Genomic DNA, 27,562 nt, shown 5'->3' with positions numbered 1-27,562 from the left:
GTACAAGTGCCTACAGTGGCTCAACCTTAAGTTTATCAAGCGACGAGAATACTTTTTTGCGCAAAAAACAACCAAAGCGCTGCGCTGTTACACTACGTGAACTCACTCAGAGGCCCACACAGAAGAAAATTAATAGTTGAATAAAGTCGTTATTTATTTATTTTTGCGCACAAAAAGTATTCTCGTCGCTTGATAAACTTAAGGTTGAGCCACTGTAGGCACTTGGACTATTTTAAACATTGTATTTACTAACTTTCTTGGCCGGCAAGTTTCAATTACATAGAAGCCTATGAAGGAGTGAGCCAGCTCTCAGATTTAATAAAAAAATATCTTAATTTGTGTTCCGAAGATGAATGAAAGTCTTACGGGGTCGGAACAACATGAGGTTGAGTAATTACTGACAGAATTTTCATTTTTGGGTGAACTTAACCTTTAAACAACACATGTAAAGTTTTTTTGTTGACCTACAGTATATAATGTGGTCCCAAAAGAGAGACTACTCTTTATGCCATAACTTTTCTGTTTTAAAATTCATCTATTTATTTAAATGTAAAATTTATTTTCAGATTTAAATAAAAAAAAAAAAAATTCACTGAACGCCACTGTACATCACTTCAAGCTTCCTGTCAGAACCTATGCGCCGTTAAAGCTTCAGACAGCTCTAGCTCACACACACACACACACACACACACACACACACACACACACACACACACACACACCTCCTCTGCAACAGCCCTGACGCTCAGACTGATTTGTGCTTTTCATTACTTCTGCAGGCCTGAATGTTGTTGGTGTTTATCTCAAGTGTTACATACGGAATGCTGGGAAAATAGATTCTGATTTGTCAAGTAAAATTTTGCAGTAACTGCAAGAGCCCAGTTGAGTGTGTGTTATCTAAAGGCTCCCAAAAAGATTATATTTTGTCCAGACTGGAAAAATGTGCAAAAAATGAGAAAGCTCTCATTATGCAGAGCTTTCAAAAAATAGTATTGGTAGTAATCTATATCTATATATATATATATTGAGAGAGAGAGAGAGAGAGAGACTCCATATCACTCACACTCTCAAATAAAGATACATTTTATATATAAATAACAAAACAAAACAAAACAAGAATTGTCATTTTTATTTCATGGTGAATTTAATGCATCTCAGTATTGATTTTTGTAATATAACCAATTTTGTATCCACATTGGGACACTAAAGGAATAGTTCACCCAAAAATGAAAGTTGCAGACAACGACAAATAGAGATCAAGTTAACAAGGCAAAGATAGAAAGAACGTGGGAGTATGAAAATACTATTAAAATGGAGCGATGTAGTAGCCCCGCCCCCTTCTAGCTCATAATATGCATGAGGGAGCCCTCATCTGACTGACAGCACGGCTCGACCAATCAGCGTGCACCAAACGCGCGAACGGCAGGCAGCAATTTCCCTGTCCCCGGGGAGACTGTGTGGAGGGTGCGCGCACGAGCATGTGTGTATCATTAGGAGCGCGGCACACACAGCTGGATGGATACGCGCTTCTCCGCGGTGCGCTCAGCATCCTTTCCAGTAGAGCCGTATGGAGAGAGAGACCACATCTCTCACACACTCAAAAAAAGCTCAAATTTGAGCTCAAAAAGCTCACTTGGAACTAACCCACTATAATAACCCCACAAGTCTGGAGATTGAGAAGAAAGGAATACATTATGCGTTTGAAACAAGGAATCTCATTCTCTCCGGTAAGCGCGGCTCTCTCACGCTCTCATGACTCATGTGCATCCTGATTCCTGTGATGATGGGGGATTTTAATAGCGTGCCATTGCAGAGGTGTTTAAACCTAACGTAGGCTAACTGTATGTCTCTCTGAATGTTTAAATAAGCACCAATGAGTATTAGAATCACTTCTTCCGTTTTAATCATTATCTCGAAAGCTCTGCGTATCCGCGTTTGAAATGTCGTTATCTCATGCAGAGACTCTACAGGTATCAAGGGGAGGAATAACTGAGAATGTGATGTAGTGATTAAGAGAAAATTATAGATTTTCGGTACTGCAAGGGATTTTAGAGACACATACATTTGTCACTGGGAGTAATATAAGTGAATGTATTCTGTAACAAATTTGAGAATATATTAATATATTAGCTATATCATTCTGAAAAAAGCTTAGTAAAAGTTATCAGTATAGGCCTTCTTGTTCAATAAATGTTTCATCATCAAAATTGAGGATTTAGGCAAGAAACTTTCAGTCAATCTCTATTTTTTTCTTGCACATCACCTGGATGTTACCTAAACGTTACCTTAACATTAAAGCAAATCTTTAGAATATACCTATAGATTTGTTCATGCACGATCAACCATCATAAAATGGTCTCATACATCTTGCTGTATCACTGTGTGTAAAATTTGTGATGATCACAGATGATTTCGAGCTTTACAGTGAAAAGTAACAAAAAATATGTTAAGCTATTTTATATAACAGAGTGGAAAGAAGAATCCCGCCGCCTAAATAGAACAAAATAAAACATGTCTCATCTACAAACTGAAAAAGGATTTCAGATGGTAAGAGAGGTGAGATTATGATGCAGCAGTATGAAACAAACTGGCTATGATCTTGAGTTTACTTTAGCATAGTTCATGATTAACTCTATGCAGTTCTAGAATAGGACATTCAGGGCGTTTATAGTAGGTAGTATGTGGTTACAAAATTTGTGTTTTTGGTTTGGAATCAAAATGCAATAATACAGGTTAAAAAGGGACATGGAAGGAACCAAAAAAGGGACATAATAGTCTAAGCACCTCTGATTTATGGCACATGCCCCTGCCTCATGTGTATGAACAAGGTGTAGATGGGAGCGATGAGAGAGAGAGAAATCGATAGGGACAATAGAAATTGCTAACATATATCTTGAGACAGGGCTGAAGAATATGCGACAGAAATAGCTGATATATCTATAGGGATTCTGTCAGCAGTGCTGAAGCATAATTAATTGCTGTCGTGCAGTGTGTTCGCCAGCAGTATGGAGCAGGTGAGAGCTGTAGGACTATATAACACACACTCTTTCCTGTGTCAGCGTAGTATTTTAGCTATTATACTTCACACCAGGTGTTTGAAGTGACACCATGTAGTGATGGGAAACAATGCTCATATATTAAAGGACGCTGGGGAAAACACACTCGCGTAGTCATGCCAAGCTTATAACTCATGAAATAAACTTGGTTACCTTGTTGTATGTGAACAGAACAGAATCAAAGAATATAATATAATAGAGCAAACAATGGAAAAGAATGAAACAAACACAATGGAATATGGAACAGAATAGTGCAGAACAAAACCGAATAGAACTGAATACAACATAACAGGACGAAAGCAGAAGAAATACAACAGAGAAAATAAAATTGAACACATTAGTGAATAAAAAAAATAAATAAAAAAAAAGAGAACAAAAGAGTAGAAGAGAATAGAATATATTAAATACATAAGAAATATAACGGTACAGAATAAAAGAGAAAAAGCAAAATAGAGTAGAACTGAGCAAAGCAAAGCAGAACAGATCAGAATGGAACAGAACATAGATTAGAACTGAATAGAACAGAATATAGAACAGTACTGAATAGAAAACACAATATGACTGAATAATCTGAATAAAATGGAATTGGACATAGCAGAACAGAGTAGAACAAATTAGAAAAGAGCAGAAAATAATTTTAGGACTGAGTAAAGTAGAATAGAATAGAATAGAATAGAATAGAATAGAATAGATAAAACAGAATAGAACAAAAAAAAAAATGAATACCACAGAACAGAAAAAAACAATGAATACAACAGAGAAATTAAAATAGAATACAATAAAATACAGCAAAAATAAACTGAATGGAATAATGCAGAATGGAACAGAAGATAATACAATAGATTAGAAAAAATCAGAACAAAATAGAACAGAATATATTGAAAACAGAATGAACTTGAACAGAATGGGAAGAAATAGAAGAAAAAAGATACTGATAGAGCAGAAGAGAGTAGAATTGAACAGTTATGTTTGTCACAGCAGAACAAAATATTATAGAGCAGAAAACAGAACAATAGAATTGATAACAGAACATAATAAAACTGAATAAAATCAACTCAACAGAACAGAATTGAACAGCAGAACCAAACAAATTAGAATAGATAAGAAAAGAGCACAAAAGAATAATAGAATAGAGTAGAATAGAATAGAATAGAAAAAAAATCTATTTTCTGAATTTCAATCAGGTATATTCACAGTGTGATTACTAGTTGTGTGTAACACTGGACAAGTCAACTTAAAGAGATTGTTAACTAAAAGAAAAAGAAAATTCGATCGAACAGGTACAGAATCTGCAAATGAATTAAACCCAAAGTGGAAGGTGAGATGAATACAGCAAAACGTTCCCTCTTTGTTCCAACTGATAATATTTCTGTTATTGAAGCCAAAGTAGAGGTGGACCTGTAACCACTCAGGTGGACTCAATTGGTCAAGGGCAAAATGTATAATCCATTAACTTCAGTCACTAGAGCCTGCCTCTGCTGTGTTTTTAAGTATTCTACCCGCCGCACACGTTTTTCGCTCTTGCTTTCACTCACTGTGTGGTATGAAACGAAACCTGAGCAGCCCCCTCAGATCCACTCCACTCCCGAAACACAAACCAGAGGGGAAGGCGTTTCGCAGTCTGCGTTATGCCATCGTAATGTGACAAGGTGTCACCTCCAATTCGTGATGTCCCCCCCGCACACGCTTCACTAAGAGCACGCTTTCCCGCTCCCAAAGTACGGCGAGATTTCTATTCATTCCAGCCTTGTGAATAAAACATAGTGCAGGGCCACTTTATGTGGTGTCTGTTGCATTAGACGAGAGGATGTGTCTATGTGTGTTAGTTTCATTCAGTATTTTCCCTAAAAGAGGCAAACCATAAATATTTCAGGTAAAGTGGTTGGGTTTTGACTCTCGGAAAGGACGAGTTGTCAACAAAAATGTGTGATTCATGCAGATAGACAGGGGAACTGCTGTTGGCCTTGTTCAGACAAAACACTACAAACTTCCAATAAAAAACTCTCAGTATGGATTTTGACAGATTTAACTGTGGGAAGGAGAACCCAGTATGTATCACTCCACTTGTCTGTGTTTGTTCGGTAATTCCAACATTAAATCCAGCTTCTTTTGGAAATATTTTACGTTTACACGACAACGATGGACTAAAATCTAAAACGTTTTTTCTTTGCGTACAGACAACAGCGTTGTCAAAACGATCCCCGTTCACATGGATCCGCAAAAACGATAAAAAACACTGAATTCTGCTGCCAGGCCAGTAGGTGGCGATGTCTCTTTGTAATGAAAAACATTTATATAATGAATCTTAATAAGATACTTTAATATAAAATAACTAAGTTCAAATTTGATATTACAAATTAATTTTGCTTTCTAAAGTCACCTTTTTTAATCAGTTATTTTTAGGGATGCACGATATATCGGCCACCATATCGGTATCGGCTGATATATGTTCATTTTTTAATGTTATCGTTATCAGCCTGATAAAAAAAATTTGGTCGATATATTAAAGACAATAAATAATGGATTATTTCCTTCAGCTCAGACACTTCAGATGCGCACATGATGGTTTTGAATTGCTTGAAATATGATTGGAATAACTTAAAAAAAGGAAAATACAGTTAATGCAACGTGCAGCGCAAGTCTGTCATATAGGCTACTTAAAATTATAATGAGAACATTATAATTGTGTGCTTGGGACATGGCTTTTAATGGTGAGACTTTTGTTTTTGTAATCAGGCTCTCAAAAATTATATAAAAATTTGGATTTAGATTTATCGGTCAATATATCAGTTATCGGCTTTCAAATATAAAGAATTAACCGTATCGGCCAAAATTTTCATATCGGTGCATTCCTAGTTATTTTACGACAGTATTTCATAGTTTTATGTTTACTTTCAGGATTATACATCTTATATACTTCTCTAATGGTGGGCAGAAAAAGAACACAGTGTCAACTTTTTCCCAGATAATAAATATTTTATACACATTTATTTTTGATTATGATAACACCACATGTCCAATCAGATTCGAGGACCAGCGATAACTCAAATTCAACCACAATTTTTAACCACAATTAATCATATTAGCATTTTATGTACATTATACATCTTGCAAGATACTGTGCATCTGTATGCATGTATCGAACCATGATGCAAGTAAACTGGGCAGAAATAGTTTGCCCTTTGACCCTTTCCAGCAATCAGCTATAGAAGCACTCTCTACTATTTCAAATCCCTATTTCCCATAATGAAGTGAGCACAACACTCCTGAACAACAGCTGAGGGCTCTCTTTGTTAAGAAGCACACATACATGAACAAATCAAATTAACATGCGAGGGCATCTTCAGTGCAAAGCTCTTCAAAATAAATGGACGGAAATGGGAGAGCTAGAGAGAGCAAGCGAGATGTGTCCTTGTGTGTGTCACTACTTGTTCACACTTATGTTCAGCTCGTGTATCCATGCTGCGCTTGTCATAGCAACAAAGAGTCATGTAATGCATGTTCTCTACAGATAATGGCAGTTTATTATCCGTTAAATAATTCAGCTATTTTGTTGGGGAAGCTGCTTTAAATCACAAGACACAAATTTGGCCAGTTAAAGCCAAAGTCATGTATTTATGACTTCATATATATTTAATTATGAGATCAATTTGAATCAACGAGTCATTTCTTTTTGATCTGTTCTTTAACGAACCGACTCATTGAAACAAATCAGACCTTTCAACGCTGTATAAGAGAAAGGAAGATTCTAGAAGAGCACATCTGTGCGCAATACAGTGATGTTTTTGTTATACTTATTGCTTGTTAGTCTCTCTTCAACATGGCAAACAAACACCACCTAATTCTCATACATCATACAGTAAGCAGCTTCTAAAACAAGTTTAAAACCTCATAATTTGTACGGTCATTGGGATGAATGGGGATCTTTGCACAATCCTGGCAAAAAGCGGAATACAGGACCAAACAGATGGCTATGCAAGGAGAAAGGAGAAAAAAAAAATGCTCCCACCTGCTTGTGTTGACTCGCTGCCATAGTCGGACTAACATAAGCACACTGTCCTACAGGGGTTCTTTTGCAAACCTGCTCCTATAGTGATACTGACAGCTTCATCTAACACAGCCAGGCGGCTTTGTGCTTTCTGTTCTCAAGGTTGCAAACCAATCATAATTTGAACATATGGAGTAAGACCTAGCAAATATACACAGAGGTTTTCTGTGAAAGCACGCAAATTTGAATATTGAGATTAGCTGTCAATCAATATCATTGAACATAAACCTCATCACAGTCAATCCATTTTTGTAATCGAGTTATCAGCCTGTCCAAAAGTGCTGGATTTTTAAGACGCTTGATAAAATATCATTTATATTAAATGCTATTGAAAAACACAAACCACTGAAATTGCACAAGCAAATATTTCATGCACACAAAGCTGCTCACGGTTTAATACATTTTAAATATAGTTTTACTCAACCATACAATAGGTACAAAGCAGTTCACAGGCACATTTTAAAACATTTTAATTAACTTACTCTGCCCACTGGCAGCTGCCACTGAGAGACAAAATACAGTGGTTATCACAGAGCCCTTTGGGATAGCACTTCATTGTGGAATAATTGCCCCTCTGTGCATTCAGCTGGCTTTAATGTCTATTTATGAGACAATAAAAACCAATGTTAGCAATGCCCTTAGTATGCTTGGATAACAAGTTTGTAAGAAATGTACAACACAAATTAAACGTTACGCATGACAGGAATCACATTGTTAAATTGGCTTTCATATAAATGCAGTTAAAGTAAGTCATTATATTCATAACACGTCATAGCGTAGGAATGAAAGCATGTTACAACAGATTTAAGTGTCTGGCCCGTCAGTCTCCAAATAAACCACATTTTTTTCACACATTATCTTACAAAATTATCTATGACATTAATAATGAGACGGCATTATATACTAATGCTCTTATACGCACAGCCCAAGCTGAGCACTTCTGTCATAAGCAAAAGGAGTCAGAACTGGTGATCCATGCAAATTTTCTTAACACCTGCCCTCACACACATAAAAGCCCCCTGGCATTTTAATATATTGCGAGGAAAGTCCTATGATATATGTAAGAAGGGTAGACATATGAGGTCAAACCAGCAATAATGAATTATTTGATGGCACAAAAAAGCAATAATACATTCACTCACACGGTCTAAATATATCGTCATGCTCCTTAATGTCAATATGGCTCTTCTTGACGTTAATGTGACACTGTATTCATTACCTCTCTCCTGTCTCATATTTTCCTCAGATGGGAAGTGACGAGTGTGACTGATTGAACATAATAACGATGGCAGACAAGTGGTCCATCCCCCACAGGAACCTGAGCTCACCCTGCAAATTTCCACTTTCCCTGCTTCCATTCCCCTAAGGATACGCTGACATTCACATGCACGGCAAACCAAAGCAGGGTAAATTGAAAGGCTGCAACTCACCACCAAGGACGACAACCGGCAAAGTTGCTGCTTTTTTGGGGGGACTTGCCATCAGCAGAAATACACCCTGTTGTCATAACAAATGATTCTGCATTTGTGAATTTAACGCCTCCAACACCAGACCCCATAAGGACCAATTACAAGCTGAAGAGAGTAGGACCAAGATGAAAGATTTGCTGTTTGCAGTTTGTTTGCTGGCAGGACTTGCGCTGACTAACTCAGATCAGGCCTCTGAGTGGAGGGCTGTGTGCCTCAAGCGGTGCAAATGTGAAGTCCGACCCTGGTTCTCCCCCTCGTCCATGTATAATGAGGCTCCGACTGTAGACTGTAATGATCTAGGACTTCTGTCTCTGCCGGAGAGGTTACCCTTAGACACGCAAGTACTTCTATCACAGGCCAACAACATCGCAAAGATCGACAGTCCCTTGGACTATCTGGTAAACCTAACCGAGGTAGACCTATCTCGAAACAACATATCCTCATTGAGTGATGTTTATCTGGGTCACCTTCCACAACTTCTGTCTTTGCACTTGGAGGAGAACTGGCTAAGCAGCCTTCATGATAATTGCCTTGCACACTTCCCAAACTTACAGGAGCTCTATGTTAACCATAACCTACTCTCCTTGATCAGCGCAGAGGCTTTCCAAGGGCTTAACAAGCTCTCAAGGCTCCATCTTAATTCAAACCAGCTGAGGGCCATAAGAACAGAGTGGTTCCGGGATCTTTTCCAGCTAGAAATCTTGATGATAGGAGAGAATCCAATTGCCAGAATACAAGACATGAATTTCAAGCCCCTTATCAATCTCCGCAGTCTTGTGCTAACCAGAATGAACCTCACTGAAATCCCTGACAGTGCCCTGGTTGGCCTCGATAAGCTGGAAAGCGTGTCATTTTATGATAATATGTTTCCAAAAGTACCTCAAGCTGCTCTCAGAAAAGTGCTGAACCTCAAGTTTCTGGACCTTAACAAAAATCCTATAGAGAGGATCAAAAGGGGTGACTTTGTGGACATGATCCATCTGAAAGAACTTGGTATTAATAGCATGCCAGAGTTAGTTTCGATCGACAGCTTTGCCATGCATAATCTACCAGAGCTGACCAAAATCGAAGCCACGAACAACCCCCGACTTTCCTACATCCATCCAAATGCATTCTCCAAACTCCCGAGGCTCGAGTCCTTGATGCTGAATAGCAATGCGCTCCGGGCCCTTCATCACCTCACGGTGGAATCCTTGCCTAACCTTCAGGAGGTAAGCATGCATACCAACCCCATTTACTGCGACTGTGTCATCCGCTGGATCAATATGAACAAGACCAACGTCCGCTTCATGGAACCGGATGCCCTCTTATGCGCAGGGCCCTCAGAGTTTGAAGGTCGTCTTGTCAGGCACGTGCACTTCCGTGAAATGGCAGATATGTGCCTGCCACTAATATCCCCGGAAAGCCTTCCCGATCAGGTTAACGTGGCTAGCGGGCATTCTGTGTCTTTGCACTGCAGGGCGTTTGCCGATCCTGAACCTGAGATCTACTGGGTCACACCTTCAGGTGAGAAAATCTCACCACAGATGGTTTCCAAGAAGTATCACCTGCATCCTGAGGGAACGTTTGACATTTATGGCATCACAGAAAATGAGGCTGGGCAGTACACCTGCGTGGCCCACAATCTCATAGGTGCTGACATGAGATCCATCTCGGTAGCAGTAAACGGGTACTATCCACTGCCGGCAAATGAATCCCTGCACATCCAAGTCAAAGGGACTGATCCACATTCTGTGAGGATTTCTTGGGTGCCGCCCAAGGGGAGTCTTGTGTCAAATATTAAGTGGTCAACCACATCACAGCATCGCTCCTTGCAGTTCACGGCGCACGTGTTGTCTGATGTTAAAACATTCAACCTCACACACTTGCACCCACTGACGCAGTACGAGGTGTGTGTGGAAATTACGGACCTGCAAAGCAGACATTTGAAAAACTGCATGAATGTCAGCACCACTGAGATTTTAATAGGAAAAACTGATGACGGTATCGATGACGGACTGATAATCAGCATCACAGCGCTTCTCCTGATTGTGTCTGCAATGGTCAGTTCGTTCATTTGCATGTTTCAGAGGAGTGATCACTTTTACAGGAAATTACGAAATCAGCAGTCTGAGATATTACCTTCACACACTAAACCAATCTGGGGGTCAAGGGCTAAAGCCAATGATTCAGAAACAGACTTGACAAAAATCTCAATTTGAGAGATGAGAAATGGACACTGGACTGTGTGTCTAATATCCCTCTCAATCTGATACAGACTCAACACCACTGGATCATTATTAAATGGATTCCGTTGTGGTTTGTGGTCCAAGGCATTTCTTTCTAAATCTGACATTGATTACCAAAAAGCCACTAATTGTTTAAATGTCACACTACACAGGGGAGCATGAAGAGAAACACTCTTTCGTGCAGGATCAAAGAACAGCTTATGAAAGGTTGGGCATGATTGTTTAAACAGAGTGCAAAGCCTCAGAGGCCGAGTCTTTTTATTGTGGGCTTGTAGCAACACTACTTGTGCTGTATCAATGGTAAAATAAACAATGTCAAGTTTATGATGGACTACGCTTTGTAGAATAGATCATAAGAGTACACATGTACAACACTTTGTGATAAAATACATTTATAAAGAAAATGACAACTTGTTTTCATTGCAAGTGTTTTACTCTTTACAGTGTCTTCATTTGACTAATTACACTGTCAATTGAGCAGACATAAACATAGAAGAAACTGAAGAAAATCCAGTCAATTCAAGAGGATTCCACGCAAAAAAATTGGCATGAGGGCATCTGTGTTGACCAACAGAAAGCTGGTTGGTTTGAAAGTGGTTGCGTTAGACTCATAGTTGATCATTTTGACACAGGGTCGTAAAAATTCAGGAAAATTTTCAGTTAACGATACATACATTATCACACACCAACCCACCAAACGCAGGTGAAAATCCACAGTGGCGGCCGGGTAACGCATATCAACACACTAACCAATTTGGCAGGTTATTATTCGTTAATTATGTTCTATCACTTTGCATGGCATCACTATCAGAGCCCTACCCCTTAAAGGAGCCTCAAACATTAGCAAACCACCGTGTAAAGAGGGCTGCACACTGAGAGGAATGCCACGCAGCGCCATGTCATTTTTCTCATACATTTTTCAGTAACATGTTTGTTTTTGTGGCTTGAATAAATATGCTTCATATAGAGAAATAATATAGATTGCACTTTCTCTTTCCATTTGCACTGTTTTTTCAAATACCCTAATTCAAACTCATTGACGCCACTTTGTTCATTCATGGAGTGAACTTTTGCCTGTATTGTGGTTAGATTCACTATTTTGGACTTGAGAACGTGAGTATAGAGTGTCAATAAGCAGGTAAACTCATGGCAATTATAAGACAAGTTTGTATTTATTTCCATTTTATTTTCTTTGAACGGTATCCGCAAACAGCGATTGACTGTCATAAAGCTGAAAGCAATATAATGATTCAGAATCAGATTTAATATTACTTATATTTAAATCTAAGATGTGACTTTGAAAATCTGGTTTAATTTTGATATTTTTGTTTTGGCTAGTAGAAGTTCTGAATAGCTGGTAACTTAAAAATTTAGTAGCCAAAATGGCTGGTGAGTGAAAAAGTTAATTTCAAATTGCAGAGGCTGCCCAAGAAATTGTACGTGCCAGGGGAGGTGAAAAATATGATTAAAAAGTGTTTTTTTCTTCTTCTGTGTGTGGGTGGGATTTTGTAAAAAAAAAAAAAAAAAAGTAAAAAAGAAAATCACAAAACTCATTGACTATAAGTCACATTATCTTCCCTTTCATTAAAAATCCAATAGAAATTCCAACGCTAAACACCCACAGGTGATGAATTGCCGTCACAGAACGAATGATGTGGGGGATTTATCAGACTTGCGTGGTCATATATCACAGGGGGTTTTAGCACCCAACACAGGGGCTTTTAGAGTTGGGCCATTTGTCACCTACACGGGAGTTAAATTATGCGGCATTATAGCGGTATGTACCGAATAGGTCAGCAGGAATGTGCTGGATCTGGTCTCACTATTTCACCGTGAGACTGGTGAGACATGGTGAACATTTTGTACACAGCAACACTTGCAGTTCACACTGAGAGGGCAAGCAATAACCGAGGGCAAGACTCTATTAAGACTTTTAAACTAGAATATTTAAAATACTTTAAGAAATATTACAACTGTTTCAGACTTTATAAATTATGTGTCAAAATTCTAACTACAATATTTAAAAAAACATGAACAATTCCAAAATTTTAAATAGAAAAAATTATATTAAAATATTTGAACTATAATTAGGAACTTTTACAACTTTTTCATATTGTATTTCATATTGTGTTAATATTTGTACTGTATTTTAAAATGTTTAAATATTTATTTATATATAACATATTAAAACTGTTTCAGAATGTACACATCATTTGTGTAGTACTTCAATTAAAAAGACTACCAAATTTGTAAAATAAATGCATTACAACAAATATAACATCAGTTCACTGCTAAGTACAATAGATCTGATAACCCATCATTTAAATAAACATATGACATAATTCACAACTAGATCATTTTCTTGACATAAAAATCACATTTCAAGATAAATCTGTGTTTCATTCAAGTTGGATATATGGAATATTCTTTCAAATCTCCAACTTCTGACAATAAAGGCATTCTACAGCTCAATGTTTGGAAGATGACATTTCACACAAGAACTTCAACTTGAGACTCATTTAATCAACCATAACTTTGCTCTATAGATAGAACAAGGACACTATAGACTATCATTTGCCCCAAGAAAACCAATTCACACTCCATTAATTTCCAACCACATAACGTCACAATTAATATAAGGAATGACACGTTGTGTGTGTACAGGAAGACGTATTACCTTTTAATTAAGTGATGTTCTCAGCAACTGAGAAAATTAGCAAATGGGATAGTTCTTCAGGAACATTAGTTCAATTAATCTTGATTATCTCACCTATCACAGCGTTTATGTCCTTCTTTCCACATGGTCACGCCATGATCATGCGAGTGAAAATAACTTTATTAATTGGTTAATACGGTGAACTTGATACATCAATTTCAAGCTCCACCTGGTTTAATTACTATACATCTCCAATACAAGGCTTTTTTCATGGGTTTGTGCCATGGCATCAAGCTAACTGTAACCCTGGTTAAATAAAGGAGATCAAGTGTAATTTATTCACAATTTATTAACATCTAATTTCCCTAATAAAAGTTTAAAAGTGATGTGTAAAAACGATTTAAGTAAAACAGTTGAAGTTTTAAGTTATTATTATTTGATTTGTGATTGACCAATGAGCGCGCTCCGTCCTCACGCGCTGTGTGTGTGTGGACGCGCCTGCGTAACGAGGAGAGAGAGCTGAGCATAGAGGAGAGAAGACGCGAGTCGATCTCTGCGATCAAAGTTAAAAGTATATAGTTTGAAGAAAAGTAGAAAAACTTTAATTTGATTAATTTCATACCGTGCTGCGTATGGAGAAGCTGAGTGAATGTTGTTGAGTCACATTTCACTCCAGGCTTATAGTGAATCGCGTGGGTATTCCTCGTTCACCGGCGCCATTGCTGGCCGACGCGTGCCTGTGAGACGCGCTTGGGTGAAAGCAAAAGACGATTAATATAGAGTTCACCGGCGCCATTACTGGTCACATGCGCCTGTGTGAGAAAGACGAATAGGATTGTTCTAGAGGCCAGGTTTTTTTCCCTCTCTTTTTTTTTTTCTTCTTCCTTATATTTCTATTTATTTATTGTGATATTTATATCCTGTGAAATTTCACGTTTGATGGCGAGCCACCCGAATCTGCTACAGAGAAGAAAATACAACAATTCATAAAGAAGAGGACAATATCCTTTCTTTCATTCTCCAGTCTTGCTTTAAGCAAAGCAATTCCTATTAGAGACTATTAAGTACCCTTTCGAGATTGACAAATACAGGGACAGGAAACTGATCCGTGCTTTGAAGAGCATTGAACACTCTTGATGGTGTATGGTTACCCATAGCCATACATTTGATTGAAATTGATATGTGATATTTTGAGAAAAGTGTTGTGAAAAAAAAAGACACCACTCCTTTATTCATTATTTTTTTGTTTATTTTATTTTATTTCCTTTTGTCATTGCATTTACCGGTCTGTACATTTCATTTCATTTCTTTTTTGGGTAAAAGAAGAGTGCACTCTCGGGGAGATTTTCATGCTTGAGATTTGTATTATTGTCTGATATTGTAATTAACCTGTTTATTATTCTCGCTGGAAATCTAATTACATACCAGTTTGCATATAACTTGTGTTGTTTCTCATCACAACCCGCTACCTCCTTTACGAATTTTAAAATCTTCTGATAAATCTATTTGCACCAACAGCAATTCATTTAATTAATTAATTGTTAAATTCTTTAAAGGAGAAGTTCACTTTTAAAATGAAAATTCTGTCATCATATAATCACCCTCATGTTGTTTCAAACCTGTATGAATTTCTTTCTTCTGCTGAACAGAAAGGAAGATATTTAGAAGAATGTCAGTAACCAGGCAGTTTTTGGGTCCCATTGACTTCCATAGTAGGAAAAAAATATACTATGGAAGTCAATGGGACCCAAAAACTGTCTGGTTACTGATATTCTTCTAAATATCTTCCTTTCTGTTCAGCATTAGAAAGAAATTCATACAGGTTTGAAACAACATGAGGGTGATTATATGATGACAGAATTTTCATTTTAAAAGTGAACTTCTCCTTTAAACACCTGTTACATAACACTGACACTGAAAGACACTGAAAGTCAAAGGAGGATCAAAATCATCCAGTTCATCCAAAAATGAACATTCTGTAATCATTTACTCACCCTGATGTCATTTCAAACCTTTATGACTTTCTTTTTTCTGTGCAACACAAAAGAAGAATGTTGGCAACAAAACAAAACCGTGTGTGTGTGTGCGCGTGCGTGCGTGCGTGCATACATACGTACATATATATATATATATATATATATATATATATATATATATATATTTTTTTTTTTTTAATAATAGTAGATTATAGATAATGCATTTTCATTCATGCAGAAATAGGAATAAAAAAAATATTTATGCAAATATATGATTGTGTGCGTATGCCATTTCATGACTCTTAATATATATTACAACATATATTGATATGTGATTATTTGATTAATCAGCATATGTATTAATTGGCATAATTAATTGGATTAAATTTTAATAAATAAAAAAAGTAGTCATAAAAATCAACCTTTGCCTTAGATTGTAAAAGTTTAAGATTTTAATGAAGGAGGACATTAAGACATGACTGTGCCTCTTGGCAGGACCAAAACACTGTGCTTAACGCTCCACTTTGATGGCACATTTTTGTGATGAATAATTTACCTGGTTCTAATGAACCTGTAAGCCGGGCCGTTCGAGCAGCGCCGTTCTGAACGAGGTGATTACAGCAGTGAGCCAATGTGAGACGCCAAGATTAGAGAAAAAAATGAGCACAGTTCAGGGGGAGGTTAGTGAGAGTCTAGAGGCAAACAGCTATTGAATTAGTATTCAACAAGCAAACAAGTTTTTTCGGCATTGACACTAAACAGGTGTTTCATCTTTGTTCAATGACGATTAAACCCCCCTTTTATCTAAAAACTTGATTAAACTACAGATGACTTTATTATATGGTGTGGATGTAATGGATCTGTGCAAACACTATAAAAAAATTGCTGCCTTCAATTTTTAAGTACAATCAACTTGGATATTTAAGTAATTTCAACTTGAATCACATTAAACTGAATCTTGTATAACTTATCAACAATAATTATTAAAATATCAACTTTTATTTATGAGTCAAAGCAATGTAAAAACATATGTTGTCATAACTTATTGATCATATAATTTTTTACAGTAAAGGTGGCTATGAAATGAAAGAGACGGGCATGTCTGCAACAACACTACCCATTAAAAACACAATAAATTCAAAGAGAAATAATCACTGGGAGCCACAAACTGTGTATGTCATAAAAAACAAATCTATCAAAAATCAAAGCCTGACTGCAAGAGGTCTTATAGGCAAATAAAATCTTCAGTGAATTATCAATTCCCATGATTTGCCTGGGGAATCCAATTTACAGCGTGTTACTGCATATAAAGAGACATATTCAATGACAAGTTTTTGGACAATACAGTATGTGACCAAAATGCATCTAATGTTCTTTCACTCACTCGCTTCACAGTTTATTTAGAGCCATTCACCGTATCATTCAGAGAACCCTGACAGCTGCAGGCAAGGGCCGATGTGATAAATCTCTAGCATTAAAATGTCAGTCTATGTCAATGAGATGTCAAGATTAACAGCGATTAGCAGTGTCATATCTGTACCTTCAAAACAGATGCTAGCGTTTTTACCTTCACCTATATAACAGGCAGGGTTATTGTGATTTATTTTATTTTTTTACATTGCTTTAGCTCAAATTAATAATACTTTTCTACTTTTTTTTAAGTTATGCAAGACTCAACATATTTTTTTAAAGTCAATTTACTGTAACTTAAGTTGAAATGACTTAAACATCCAAGTTGATTGTACTTAAAAATTCAAGGCAGCAACTTTTTTTTACAGTTAATACCCAGTTATTGTAAATACTGTAATAAGTACATCGTATGTACATGGGTAAAAATAAAGTGCTACCAAAAATACAGCAAGATTCTTAAACTGTAGTTTTTTTCCATGTGCTTTTTTCCATTTTTATTAGTATATATATATATATATATTTTTTTTTTAATATTACTGTTTAGGTATAATTTATTTTTTCAGTTCTAATTTATTTCCAGTTATTCATTTTAGTGCTTCAACCTCAACTTAAGTAATTTTTGTATATTTGTTTTTTATTTTTGTCTAAAATTGTATTTCAATAGTTTAATAGTTTTCGTTTTAATTAGCAATTGTATTTTGTACATGCTTAAATGTCAATGAAAACAAATTCTAAAACTCTGCATGGAACCCATTCATAAGTAAAATCTTTTCAAAAACTTGAACCTATTATTAGTTATTATCAAACTTCCTGTTGTCTTATATTTCAGTTAATAAAAATATTTTTGCACTGCTACACTGCAATAAAAGTTGCTGCCTTAAATTAAGTACAATCAACTTGGGTGTTTAAGTCATTTCAACTTAAGTTACATTAAACTGACAAAAAAAAAAAAGTTGAATTTTGTATAACTTAAAGCTGAAAACTGCTTAACTTATTTTGATGAGTTAAAGCAATGTAAAAACATGTTGTCATAACAGTGTACTTTTTTTCAAATTCATTCATTTTTTCAAAAAGAAAAACAACATGAAGGCTTATATTTATGCACTGCATAACCATTTAAATAATTGATGACATTTTAAGGGTCTGAAGATTGAACAAACAATGGCTGATGGACAGTGTTTAAATATTTCATGCTGGAATATAAAATGACCATTACTGTCCAAAATCACCAGCAAAAATCATGTTTCAGAGATAGGATCCAACGTCTGACCTTGCTTTTAGCATTCAAACTCAAATTATGCACTATAAAAAACTATCAGCCTTGATAACAGACACAAAAAATAAAAATAAAGTATTTTGGCCAAATTCAATAAATTTCTTGCTTTTTCTGCATGAGCAAGAAAAAAAAAATCCTCCTCATTATGAAAACGATGACTAAAGTCATGTTTTCCAAGGTATCACAGTCATAATACAGATCCACTTCATGCACCCCTTGACATAATAACACTATACATCACTCTACTTCCTAATAAAAACAAGCACACACTTCATTTTATGTGCGCTCATATTTCAGTGCTGCTCCAATATACGAGCAGATCTACTCTACTTAAAGAAGAAACGCTAATGTGGACAGACTTTTACACTTTCATTTGGACGAGAACAGACCTGTATGATTTGATTGTATACGTAAAGGGCTTTTGATGAAATTGCCTGATGAAAAAAGAACGTTTTGAGCACAGTAGATCCATCACCTGTGAAAAAACTATACTGTGAGAACTGTAAGAACTGTGAGAAAGTCAAACTTAAAATCCCACTGAGATACAGGATAACAGATAAAGCTGAGTAATTCTGGCCTCTGTTCTAAAGCAATGATGAAGAGTTGGTGTCTGGCAGTGCTGATATACAGATGGCTAAAGCCTCCATGTGCCAGTCCATGAGTGTGATATAAGAATGACACTATGAATTCAAATTATAAGAATTGTTTTAAAGCACATAATAGCTATGTACATCTAGACTTTATTCTGCTGGTATAAGGAGTTAGTCAAAGCAACACAACTGATAAAAGTGCTCTTTGGTCATTTTTGGCCATGATGGACATGATTTGAAAAGGTTAAATGGTCCTGAAAAAAAGTCACACTTGTACTCCTTGCGGTTAAAAAGATTTTTTTTTGACGAATTTCATCGAATTTCATCTAGTGGAAACGTTTGGTACTGCACACAAACAAAATCTTACTTAAAGGGTTAGTTCACCCAAAAATTAAAATTCTGTCAGTAATCACTCAATGTTGTTCCAAACCCCGTAAGACTTTCGTTCATCTTCGGAACACAAATTAAGATATTTTTGATGAAATCTGAGAGCTGGATCCTCCTTCATAGGCTGCTAGGTAATTGATATCTGCCAGCCCAGAAAAGTTAGTAAAGACATCGTTAAAATAGTCCAAGTGACTACAGTGGCTCAACCTTAAGTTTATCAAGCGACGAGAATACTTTTTGTGCGCAAAACCCCCCCAAAATAACGACTTTATTCAACTATTCATTTTCAACTATTCAACTATTCGACCAAAATGTTCATGTCAGTGCATCCCTAATATTTAACATAATATCATAGCTCACTAATCAAGTGGTTTCTTTCAATTTAAAATTTCTATTGCAAATAATGTGGTAAGTATTCAATACGATTTTGTTCAATTTGAAAAAAGCAAAACAGAATCATCATTATTATTTTTTATTAGAAGAATCCCAAATTTTCAACTTGTGGAACCCACTGTATACTGGCCTATCATGAGGTTTTATCCAATCTTTCCTGGGTTTTATTTTGCAGACAAGTCCCTCAATCACAAAACTCAAGGCCAGGATACTGTCAGGAGAGATTTGCAGGATAAAGCCAGGTTCATAGTCTCTAACGTCACCTGGGGCGAGGATGTTCCCAGGGCTGTAAGCCTCAACCCAGACATAGATCAACTTCAAAAGGAAAATCTTTATTCCTTGACTTAAACTAGGCAAGAAACTAGGACTTCAAGTCTGAGAAGCTGGAGTTCACAATAATGAACATTTCTGATTTGACAAGTGTTCAGAGCACAGACACATACTGAGAAAACGCAGACGTTACACAAGTGAACTCAAGCCAACTCCCAATCTGGGCATAAATCTGGGCATTAATATTACAATATGATTTGAGCGAATGAATTATTGATGAAAATATAAACGGTGTCTACAAGCGCAAACTGTTCTACCCTCTTTCTCTTCAGCAGTTTATGGTGAGTCAAGACGGTTTTGCTCGTAACAATGTCACTGCAGGGAGTGGAGGACACTTCTATTTTTCTAATATGAGAAACTTGGGAGCACATTTATAGATACATTAACATAATACCATCTACATTTTCTGCAATCAATCCGTAAGGCATCATGGGATGGAGTCCCATTACCAAGAGCCATATGCCCATTAACACAAAAAAAAAATGAATTATGCCAAAAATATGTTAAAGGTGTTGACAATTATAGCTGTCAAGGTAACCTTGATAAGTGTGTTTCCAGAGGGAAAAAAGAAGCACTTATTCTGTTTTGGCACATTTTGGAAATCCATATCGACCAGTTTCTTTTGCAGGTAACACACGAGCTGCGTCCCAATTCAGAGGCTGCATCCTTCCAAGTCTGCACTCGAAGGCCGAATGCGTCACAATGGAGTGTCCCAATTCGAAGGCTCCTACGAATGTGGCCTACAAATGCGTCCCATTTAACTACGTTCGGTTCAACCTTCGTGGAAGGCATGGCCTATGAAGTCTGGGTCCTTTAAAGGATGCAGCCCTGTATTGGGACACAGTTAAGATTTTACAAGAAATCGACACTTTATTAAACCCCGCCTTAAAACATTACTGGCCAATCCTAATTTACCAACTGTTGCCATCTTCTATCTTCTCAGAAAAGTTTTTGCAGTTCTTTTTAAATGTACATTTAAGTATTGGCATTTGCATAGTTTTAAATGTTATTTTATGGAAATGATCGAAAGTGTTGTTACCAGGTCAATGGAATATTCACTGAAAAATGTATCATTGGATTTCATCCATCAGGAATTAATCGCAAAAAGATATTACATATCAGAATGGAACTGGACCTGAATAATAAAACAACGCTGTTTGGGCATTGGTTAACATAATCCAATAGCCTGCATAAAATTCAGAAAGATGCGAAGCAAGTTATGACATTTTGACTGATGAAACATTCCCAAAAAGACCAGGAAAATGCATTAAAAAATGAAAGGATTACATGTCGACAAGTATTTTAAATCAATAGGCGACTTTCATGCCATTAATCAAGAATGACTCAAAACAGAATGATTTAGATATTAAAAGGAGCCATAAATCCAGGCATTTGCTGTAAGAACGTTAAACTATTCATAACAAAATACAACACACAAAGGACTATTTTGGATAAAAACTTTGAAATTCAGCAGAGCTTTTATTCGAGTCTCCTCCAGACGCCCACAAAATCTCTTGTGCACATGTACGATTGCTTTCACGGGTAGCCCACTTGTTTATATATAGATATTTCTGTACCTCCCTATGCAGTATGTGTGAACTGGACTTCCTCTCCTACATAAATCCCTCGTAAGCATAAGAACACCACACTTATCTACTTTTCTCAGACCTGTATTCGACCATGAAATGAAAAGAAATGGGAACAGAAAAGCACTTATCTCCAAGAAAACAAGACACGGTGTGGACAGGAACCCTTGAATGTAAACAACCTTATAAGAAACATATCTGAATAGAGACAGCGGTGGAGTTTATTTAAATGAATGCAAATGCAAATGCAGCACTCCTGATTAATTGGTTGACTGATGGGTTTTTGCAGTAGAAGCTCTCAGCAATCAACTGACAAATAAAGCACTTTACATCCTCATTCATTTAAATTCGGTCCAATATTTTATGTAGCAGATTTAAGGTCAACTGTCAGAAAATATTCCAGGCTAAGTACCAGTTAAATTCTACTGATATCATCTGTAAAGGGGGGGGGGGTTTGGACAGGGACAGGGACAGGAAAAAAACAATAATGCAAATAATCAACAAAGAATTTCATTATTGATAAGTTGTGTATTGAGAAAAATGTCCACATTACGAGATGTTAAATCAAAATGGCAAGATATACAGATGGAATAGTAAAAAAAAAAAAATTGGTTAGAATTGTGATATAAAAAGTTGTCACAATAAAAAAGTAACTGACTTTTTATCTCTCAATTCTGACTGCATTTCTCACAATTTCAAGCTTATAACTTGCTATTATGACTTTTTTCTCTCAGTTGCGAGTTTAGATATAGAAAAAAGTCAGAATTGTGAGCTAAAAATTTGCAATTGCAATTAAAAAATTCGCAATTGCGAGTAAAAAGTCAAAATTGCTAGATATGAACTTACAATCGCAAGTAAAAAGTTCGAATTGCAAGATATAAACTCGCAACTGTGAGTAAAAGTCAGAATTGCGAGATATAAACTCGCAATTGCGAGTAAAAATTATGAATAAAAAGTATGAATAATTGTGAGTAAAAAGTCTGAATTGTGAGATATAAACTTGCAATTGCGAGTAAAAAGTATGAATTGCAAGATATAAACGCAATTGCGAATAAAAAGTAGGAACTGTGAGATATAAACTTGCTATTGCAAGTAAAGTTCGAATTGCAAGATATAAATGCGCAATTGCAAGATATAAATTCGCAATTACGAGTAAAAAGTCAGAATTGCGAGATATAAAGAGATTTTATTTTTTTTATTCTGTGGCAGAAACAATTTTCAATACTTACCGGGTTAAACACTTATGTCCTGTTTTGTTTTTTTCTTATTGTTTCATTTAGTGATTTAAACTTCTGCCTTCAAACTTTAGACATGCAGTTGTTGTTTTATTATGTAATATTTATATTTTATATATCTGTACTGGAAAATAAATGAAGAAAAACCATGTTTACAGAAATGTACTTACATTGCAAGTCCCACAGTGGCTGATCCTAAAGGGCCGTACACACCGGGACGAATATCGGTGCGCGTTATTCGCCAGCGTTTTTCAACACGTTTTTTGTGTTCACACCCAAGCGATTTTCACTGACGATGAGCCGAGTGAACATGCAAATTCATTCCCTGACATTAGATGGCGCTTAAGTTACAAGCCTATGTACGTGAAAGACAATTAAGTGAAATGAAACTCACCATCAAGGCCCATTTGCTCTGCAATACCACTCCATAACAGTTCTCTTTTATCAAGATTTTTGTAGTCGCTGTCGCGTTTGTCATATAGTTCTTTATGTTCCGACACCAACGAGACCAGCAGCTCTACATTCATCTTGCCTTGCATCTTCCTCGTCTTATTTCTTCCCGGCAGTGTAGACGCTACTTAGCGTATATCTTCTTCGCCGTTACGTATGTGTGCTCGGCAAGACCGTTTTGTGTTTGAGCGCCCTCAAGTTGTGTTTTACTGTAACTTCAGAAGCTCCAGACACGTGAGCAAAAGCGCCAATCTCATTGGTCGGATAGTTTTTGACGCGGCGTGTCAAACCAAAAAAACGAACCCGAGGCGTTTTTTAAAAAATGACGCTTTTACGCGTGGCGTTTTTCGCGTCGGTGTGCACACTCACATTGTCGCCCTTTGTTTAGTCACGAGGCGTTAAACGTTGGCGAATATCGTGCGCGAAATTCGTCCCGGTGTGAACAGGCCTTAAGACTTCCATTGTAAATGCATTATCGTCAACAGTTATTTGCAGCAAAAAAGAAAAAGAGTACAACTGTACTATGCAGCTATGCCTCAACCAAAAGCTAAAAAATCCGTGTGCATCATTTATTATTATTATCATTGCAAACAAATGTTGCGCTTTATAGAAAGGATGTTTTGTTTCTGTGTCTTTCAATCATTTGTGACAACAGACGGTATTAACAAAACACATGACGACTGTCACAACTCATCTTTGCGTTTAAGTCATACGCCGATACTCTCTGGCTGGTGACAGCGCATCCAGACTGTGGCTGTTCTTTCAGACCGCTGAAAGATGTTTCACCTGCTTTGCTCTCCGTCTGACTTCTAGAGCCTTCCGTCTGGCGCTTATCTTTCCCCTGCCACGCTCAGTCATTTTCTGTCAATCCTTTCATCCATCTTCTAGTGCTCCCTGCATCCCGGCAGCTGGGCTGGGAACATGGCACACGGCCCATGCAGAACTGCTTCAGAGATACTCGTGTTCTGCACTGAAATCCTCCCCAACCCTCCCATTACAGCCTTCTCCTCAAGAGAGAGGAACGATAGAGAACGAGAGAGGTGAAAGATGGATATGAAGCAGAGACATGAGGGCTTTTTGCAGGAGAAGAGGGTAGAAATGAAGTGGCTATTAACTGGTGTGAAATAATGGTTAAAAGATTTGCAGAAAGATTGTATGTACGAAACCCGCACATGGGCAAGACAGCCCGACATCGAAATTGAACTACTTTTTTAAATACACATTCCTGGTATTATTGCTAGTGCATGTTATTGCAAATAAAATAAATGTTTGTATTCGTAATTTTTCATCAAAATGAGACAACTTGCTCCACCTCAAAGTGTTGTTATCGTTAACTAAAACTAAAACCGAGGAGGAGTTCGGAAAAGTAGTTTTGTTTAACAAATTAGAATGGCAGAGGATTTTAGATAATCATAAAAATAGATTTACTATTGTTCAAGCTTAAAGCAATGATTCAAAAGAAATACGAATTTTGATTCTGTCACACATGGTTGCGGAGTTATCAGCTAAAACATAACGTTGCTTATTATAGAGGCACCTTATGGTTAATTTCCACAAAAATTGGTACACATTAATTTTTCACAAGTACAAATACATTTTTGTAACAGTAGACCATTCATATTTGATGTTATTAGCCGCTGAAATTTGATTGGATGCTGGCGGCCTTTTTTTATTAAAGTATCCAAATCATATTAGAGTATATGTTAGGATGTCCACCAGAGAAGATGCATACCAATTTTCAACTTCATCGATCATAAGGTTGCGGAGTTATAATCGTTTTTCAGTTGTAGCGCCCCCTATCAGAGGAATTTTACGAAACTTGGTTAGCATCCTCAGAATGTCCTGTTGTCTTTGTGTGTCAAGTTTCATTAAAGGCAGGGTAGGCAATTTCGGAGCGGCTAAATCGTCAGAGACGACGTTAAATGACCTCAAAGCACATAACATTACAATAATAATGAACATAAACCACTTAAAGAGCTCTGACCTGTACCACCTGACTGCTGCAGATATTGTTGACAGTGTTGTCCTTGACAGTGTTGCCATTGAAACGTATAAATTCGAGTCACGAACCGCTCAGAGTATAACCGAATGCAATGATCCATCCTGCACGATTAGGACCATCCTGCCAGTTTTGGGGTCTCTATGATTTACAGTCTCTGACCACCATAAACTTAAGGCAGAACAATAAGGGAGAAGAAGAAGAAAATCCTTTGATGGTTGAACATGTAAATAAAAATTTTAATAGCACTTATAATACTGTGCATCCCTACTAAAATGAATTGATTTTATGTGTGTTTTAAGTGTGATCTAACATCATAGTTCAGTTCACAAACTATTTAACTATTTAGAATGGTTTTCAACTGGTATGACAACAAGCTAGCATATGCACCACTATTAATAACATATAAAACCTTTCTAAAAAGAAGTTCCATAGAGCATTGTTAAGTTTTAGAAGTAAAAGCAAAGTGACACATGAATAAAACAGTGAATCTGGCATATTCTCCCCTGAGTCACCACATATTTACAGTGACAAACAGCTAGCGCTTAATACTCACTGTGGTATTTACCTTGATGAAGCAAACAGACCACAGTACAGAACCAAAACAGAGACCTGAAGTGGGTGGAAGTAAACTCTCAAAAGTATCGAGAGACAACCTAAACAGCTTTGGAAAACAGCCTCTGCTAATGACTAAGTAATGACTAATTACTACTGCTAATGACGCTAACATTTCTAATTGTTCATCTTTCAATGCATTCAATTCAATGCATTTCGCATGTTATATCAAATTCCCTTGAACAAATTCCTTCATGTTTTCCACAGAGAGCATCTTTTAGTTGAGTCATGCTAGTTCGTAGCATTCTTGACATCAGCGCTTAGTCATGCATGTCATGCATATCACGCAGTGTTGAACTGTGACTACCGGCGTACCGCTTCATGACGGCCCTTCAAAGGAGAACTAAAATCACTATGTGTGACGCCGCATGTGTGTGCGTTGCTGTGTTTTCAATGCACTTCTCAAGGGATCCACAGATGTTAGTGCTAAAGTATGCTCTTCTGGTACTTGACAGCATTTTAAATTCCAACAAAGCAATGAACTTAAAAGCCAAGTCAGATTTAATGGATCTTACTGAGTTTGCATTTCCATATAAGTAATCTTGTACATAACCAAAAGCAAAAGCTGCAAATCTTGACAAATTATATTCCATGTAAACTATGCAGACTTCATCCACAAATGATGTACAAAAGCAATAAGTATGTACTTTGCATTATATAATTAATTAATAAATAATCCTTTCCCACATACTGTAACTGTAGGTTGAAAACTATTTGAGTTTTTTTGAGCCTCTGCTCTACTAAATCTGCTGTGGCCTGAATACTGCATTCATACTCAAATCCATTCTATAATCTTTTCATTTAGCAATGCTAATATTGTGCGCTCAACATTTTGGGGCACACTATTTGAAAAGCTAGAGCCTTTGCAAACTTGAGATAATTATGTACACATTAGGTCTATAGTCAGCAGAATGGGACATCAGTATCAGCGGAGGACCATGTGTGGCTTCACACTTTTCAACAGACTATATTAAAACGAGATTAAACTTTAAGAAAAAAAGCTGGATCTGGCAGAGAGATGTCATTAATTTTAAGCTAGGCGCACAAGAAATCTGTGGGCATACTGGCTAATACCATTTCTTCTTTTTTTTAATTACCATTATACTCTATTTTATTCCAATTAAAAAATAATTTATGGGTGACCGAAGTTAGTATGTAAAAAAATAAAATAAAATAAAAACTGTTCATTAAACACACACTGATGCCATTATATGGGGTAAGTTGTCACAACAGAACTTGCCATTAAATACCTTATTATAATGGGTTTTCAGAAAAACAAGCAGTAAAATCATTATGAAATACAATTCATTAAACCATTGTTTTGGTCAACCAATATTGTAATTAATAATTTCTATATCTTTATTTCAATTTAAAACACATGTGACTTGCATCGACCAGATATTTATAAAGTTTACCCTTGTCCTCAGAACAGTTTAACTTTTTGGTCAAAATCAACGTTTATTGTACAGTTAACCCTTACTTTAATGTATATTAACATTACTATACTACAACATAACTTACTATAATGTATGTTCACTCGTTTTTCCAACAGCTCAATTCATTTGCATTGAGACTACGTGAACAGCTTAGCATTAGACATTAGCATTAAACTAGCCATGAGTTTCCAGTTCCTCGCATGCTTTACACTATGTGGGGAGAGTAAATGTTGAAATAAGTGTTATTTTATGTGTTTTTGAAACAAGATGAGAAAATCTGGAGCCTTGTTTGTGTTTAATGTTCATCAAAACATTTACATTTAGCATGCACTATTGGTTGCTAAAGCTTAGTAAGTGATTCAGTTGTATTAATTTAAGTTTGTCTAATTTATTGCATTTTACTCAATTCGGTTAAGTTTCTG

The 27,562-nt window shown here is 36.5% G+C and overlaps 3 protein-coding genes across 3 annotated transcripts in view; 1 reads left to right on the top strand and 2 right to left on the bottom strand.

The window, feature by feature from the left end:
- The window catches only part of kctd15a (potassium channel tetramerization domain containing 15a), a 572,168-nt gene that overhangs the window by 369,555 nt on the left and 175,051 nt on the right, over window positions 1-27,562 (bottom strand). The gene's annotated exons all lie outside the window — the stretch shown is intronic.
- Window positions 1-27,562, bottom strand: part of immp2l (inner mitochondrial membrane peptidase subunit 2) — an 87,343-nt gene that overhangs the window by 8,750 nt on the left and 51,031 nt on the right. The window lies entirely within an intron of this gene.
- Window positions 1,458-12,287, top strand: lrrn3a (leucine rich repeat neuronal 3a). The gene is made up of 2 exons (XM_084094144.1): window positions 1,458-1,727; window positions 8,351-12,287. Exon 2 carries the CDS (start codon window positions 8,699-8,701, stop codon window positions 10,772-10,774), a length of 2,076 nt encoding a protein of 691 aa, XP_083950270.1. The 5' UTR covers window positions 1,458-1,727; window positions 8,351-8,698; the 3' UTR covers window positions 10,775-12,287.

The sequence above is a fragment of the Abramis brama genome (assembly GCF_963993115.1).
Source record: "Abramis brama genome assembly, chromosome: 20".
NCBI lineage: Eukaryota > Metazoa > Chordata > Actinopteri > Cypriniformes > Leuciscidae > Abramis > Abramis brama.
Note: the sequence above shows the minus strand (reverse complement) of the source record. Positions and strands in the feature narration are given on the sequence as shown.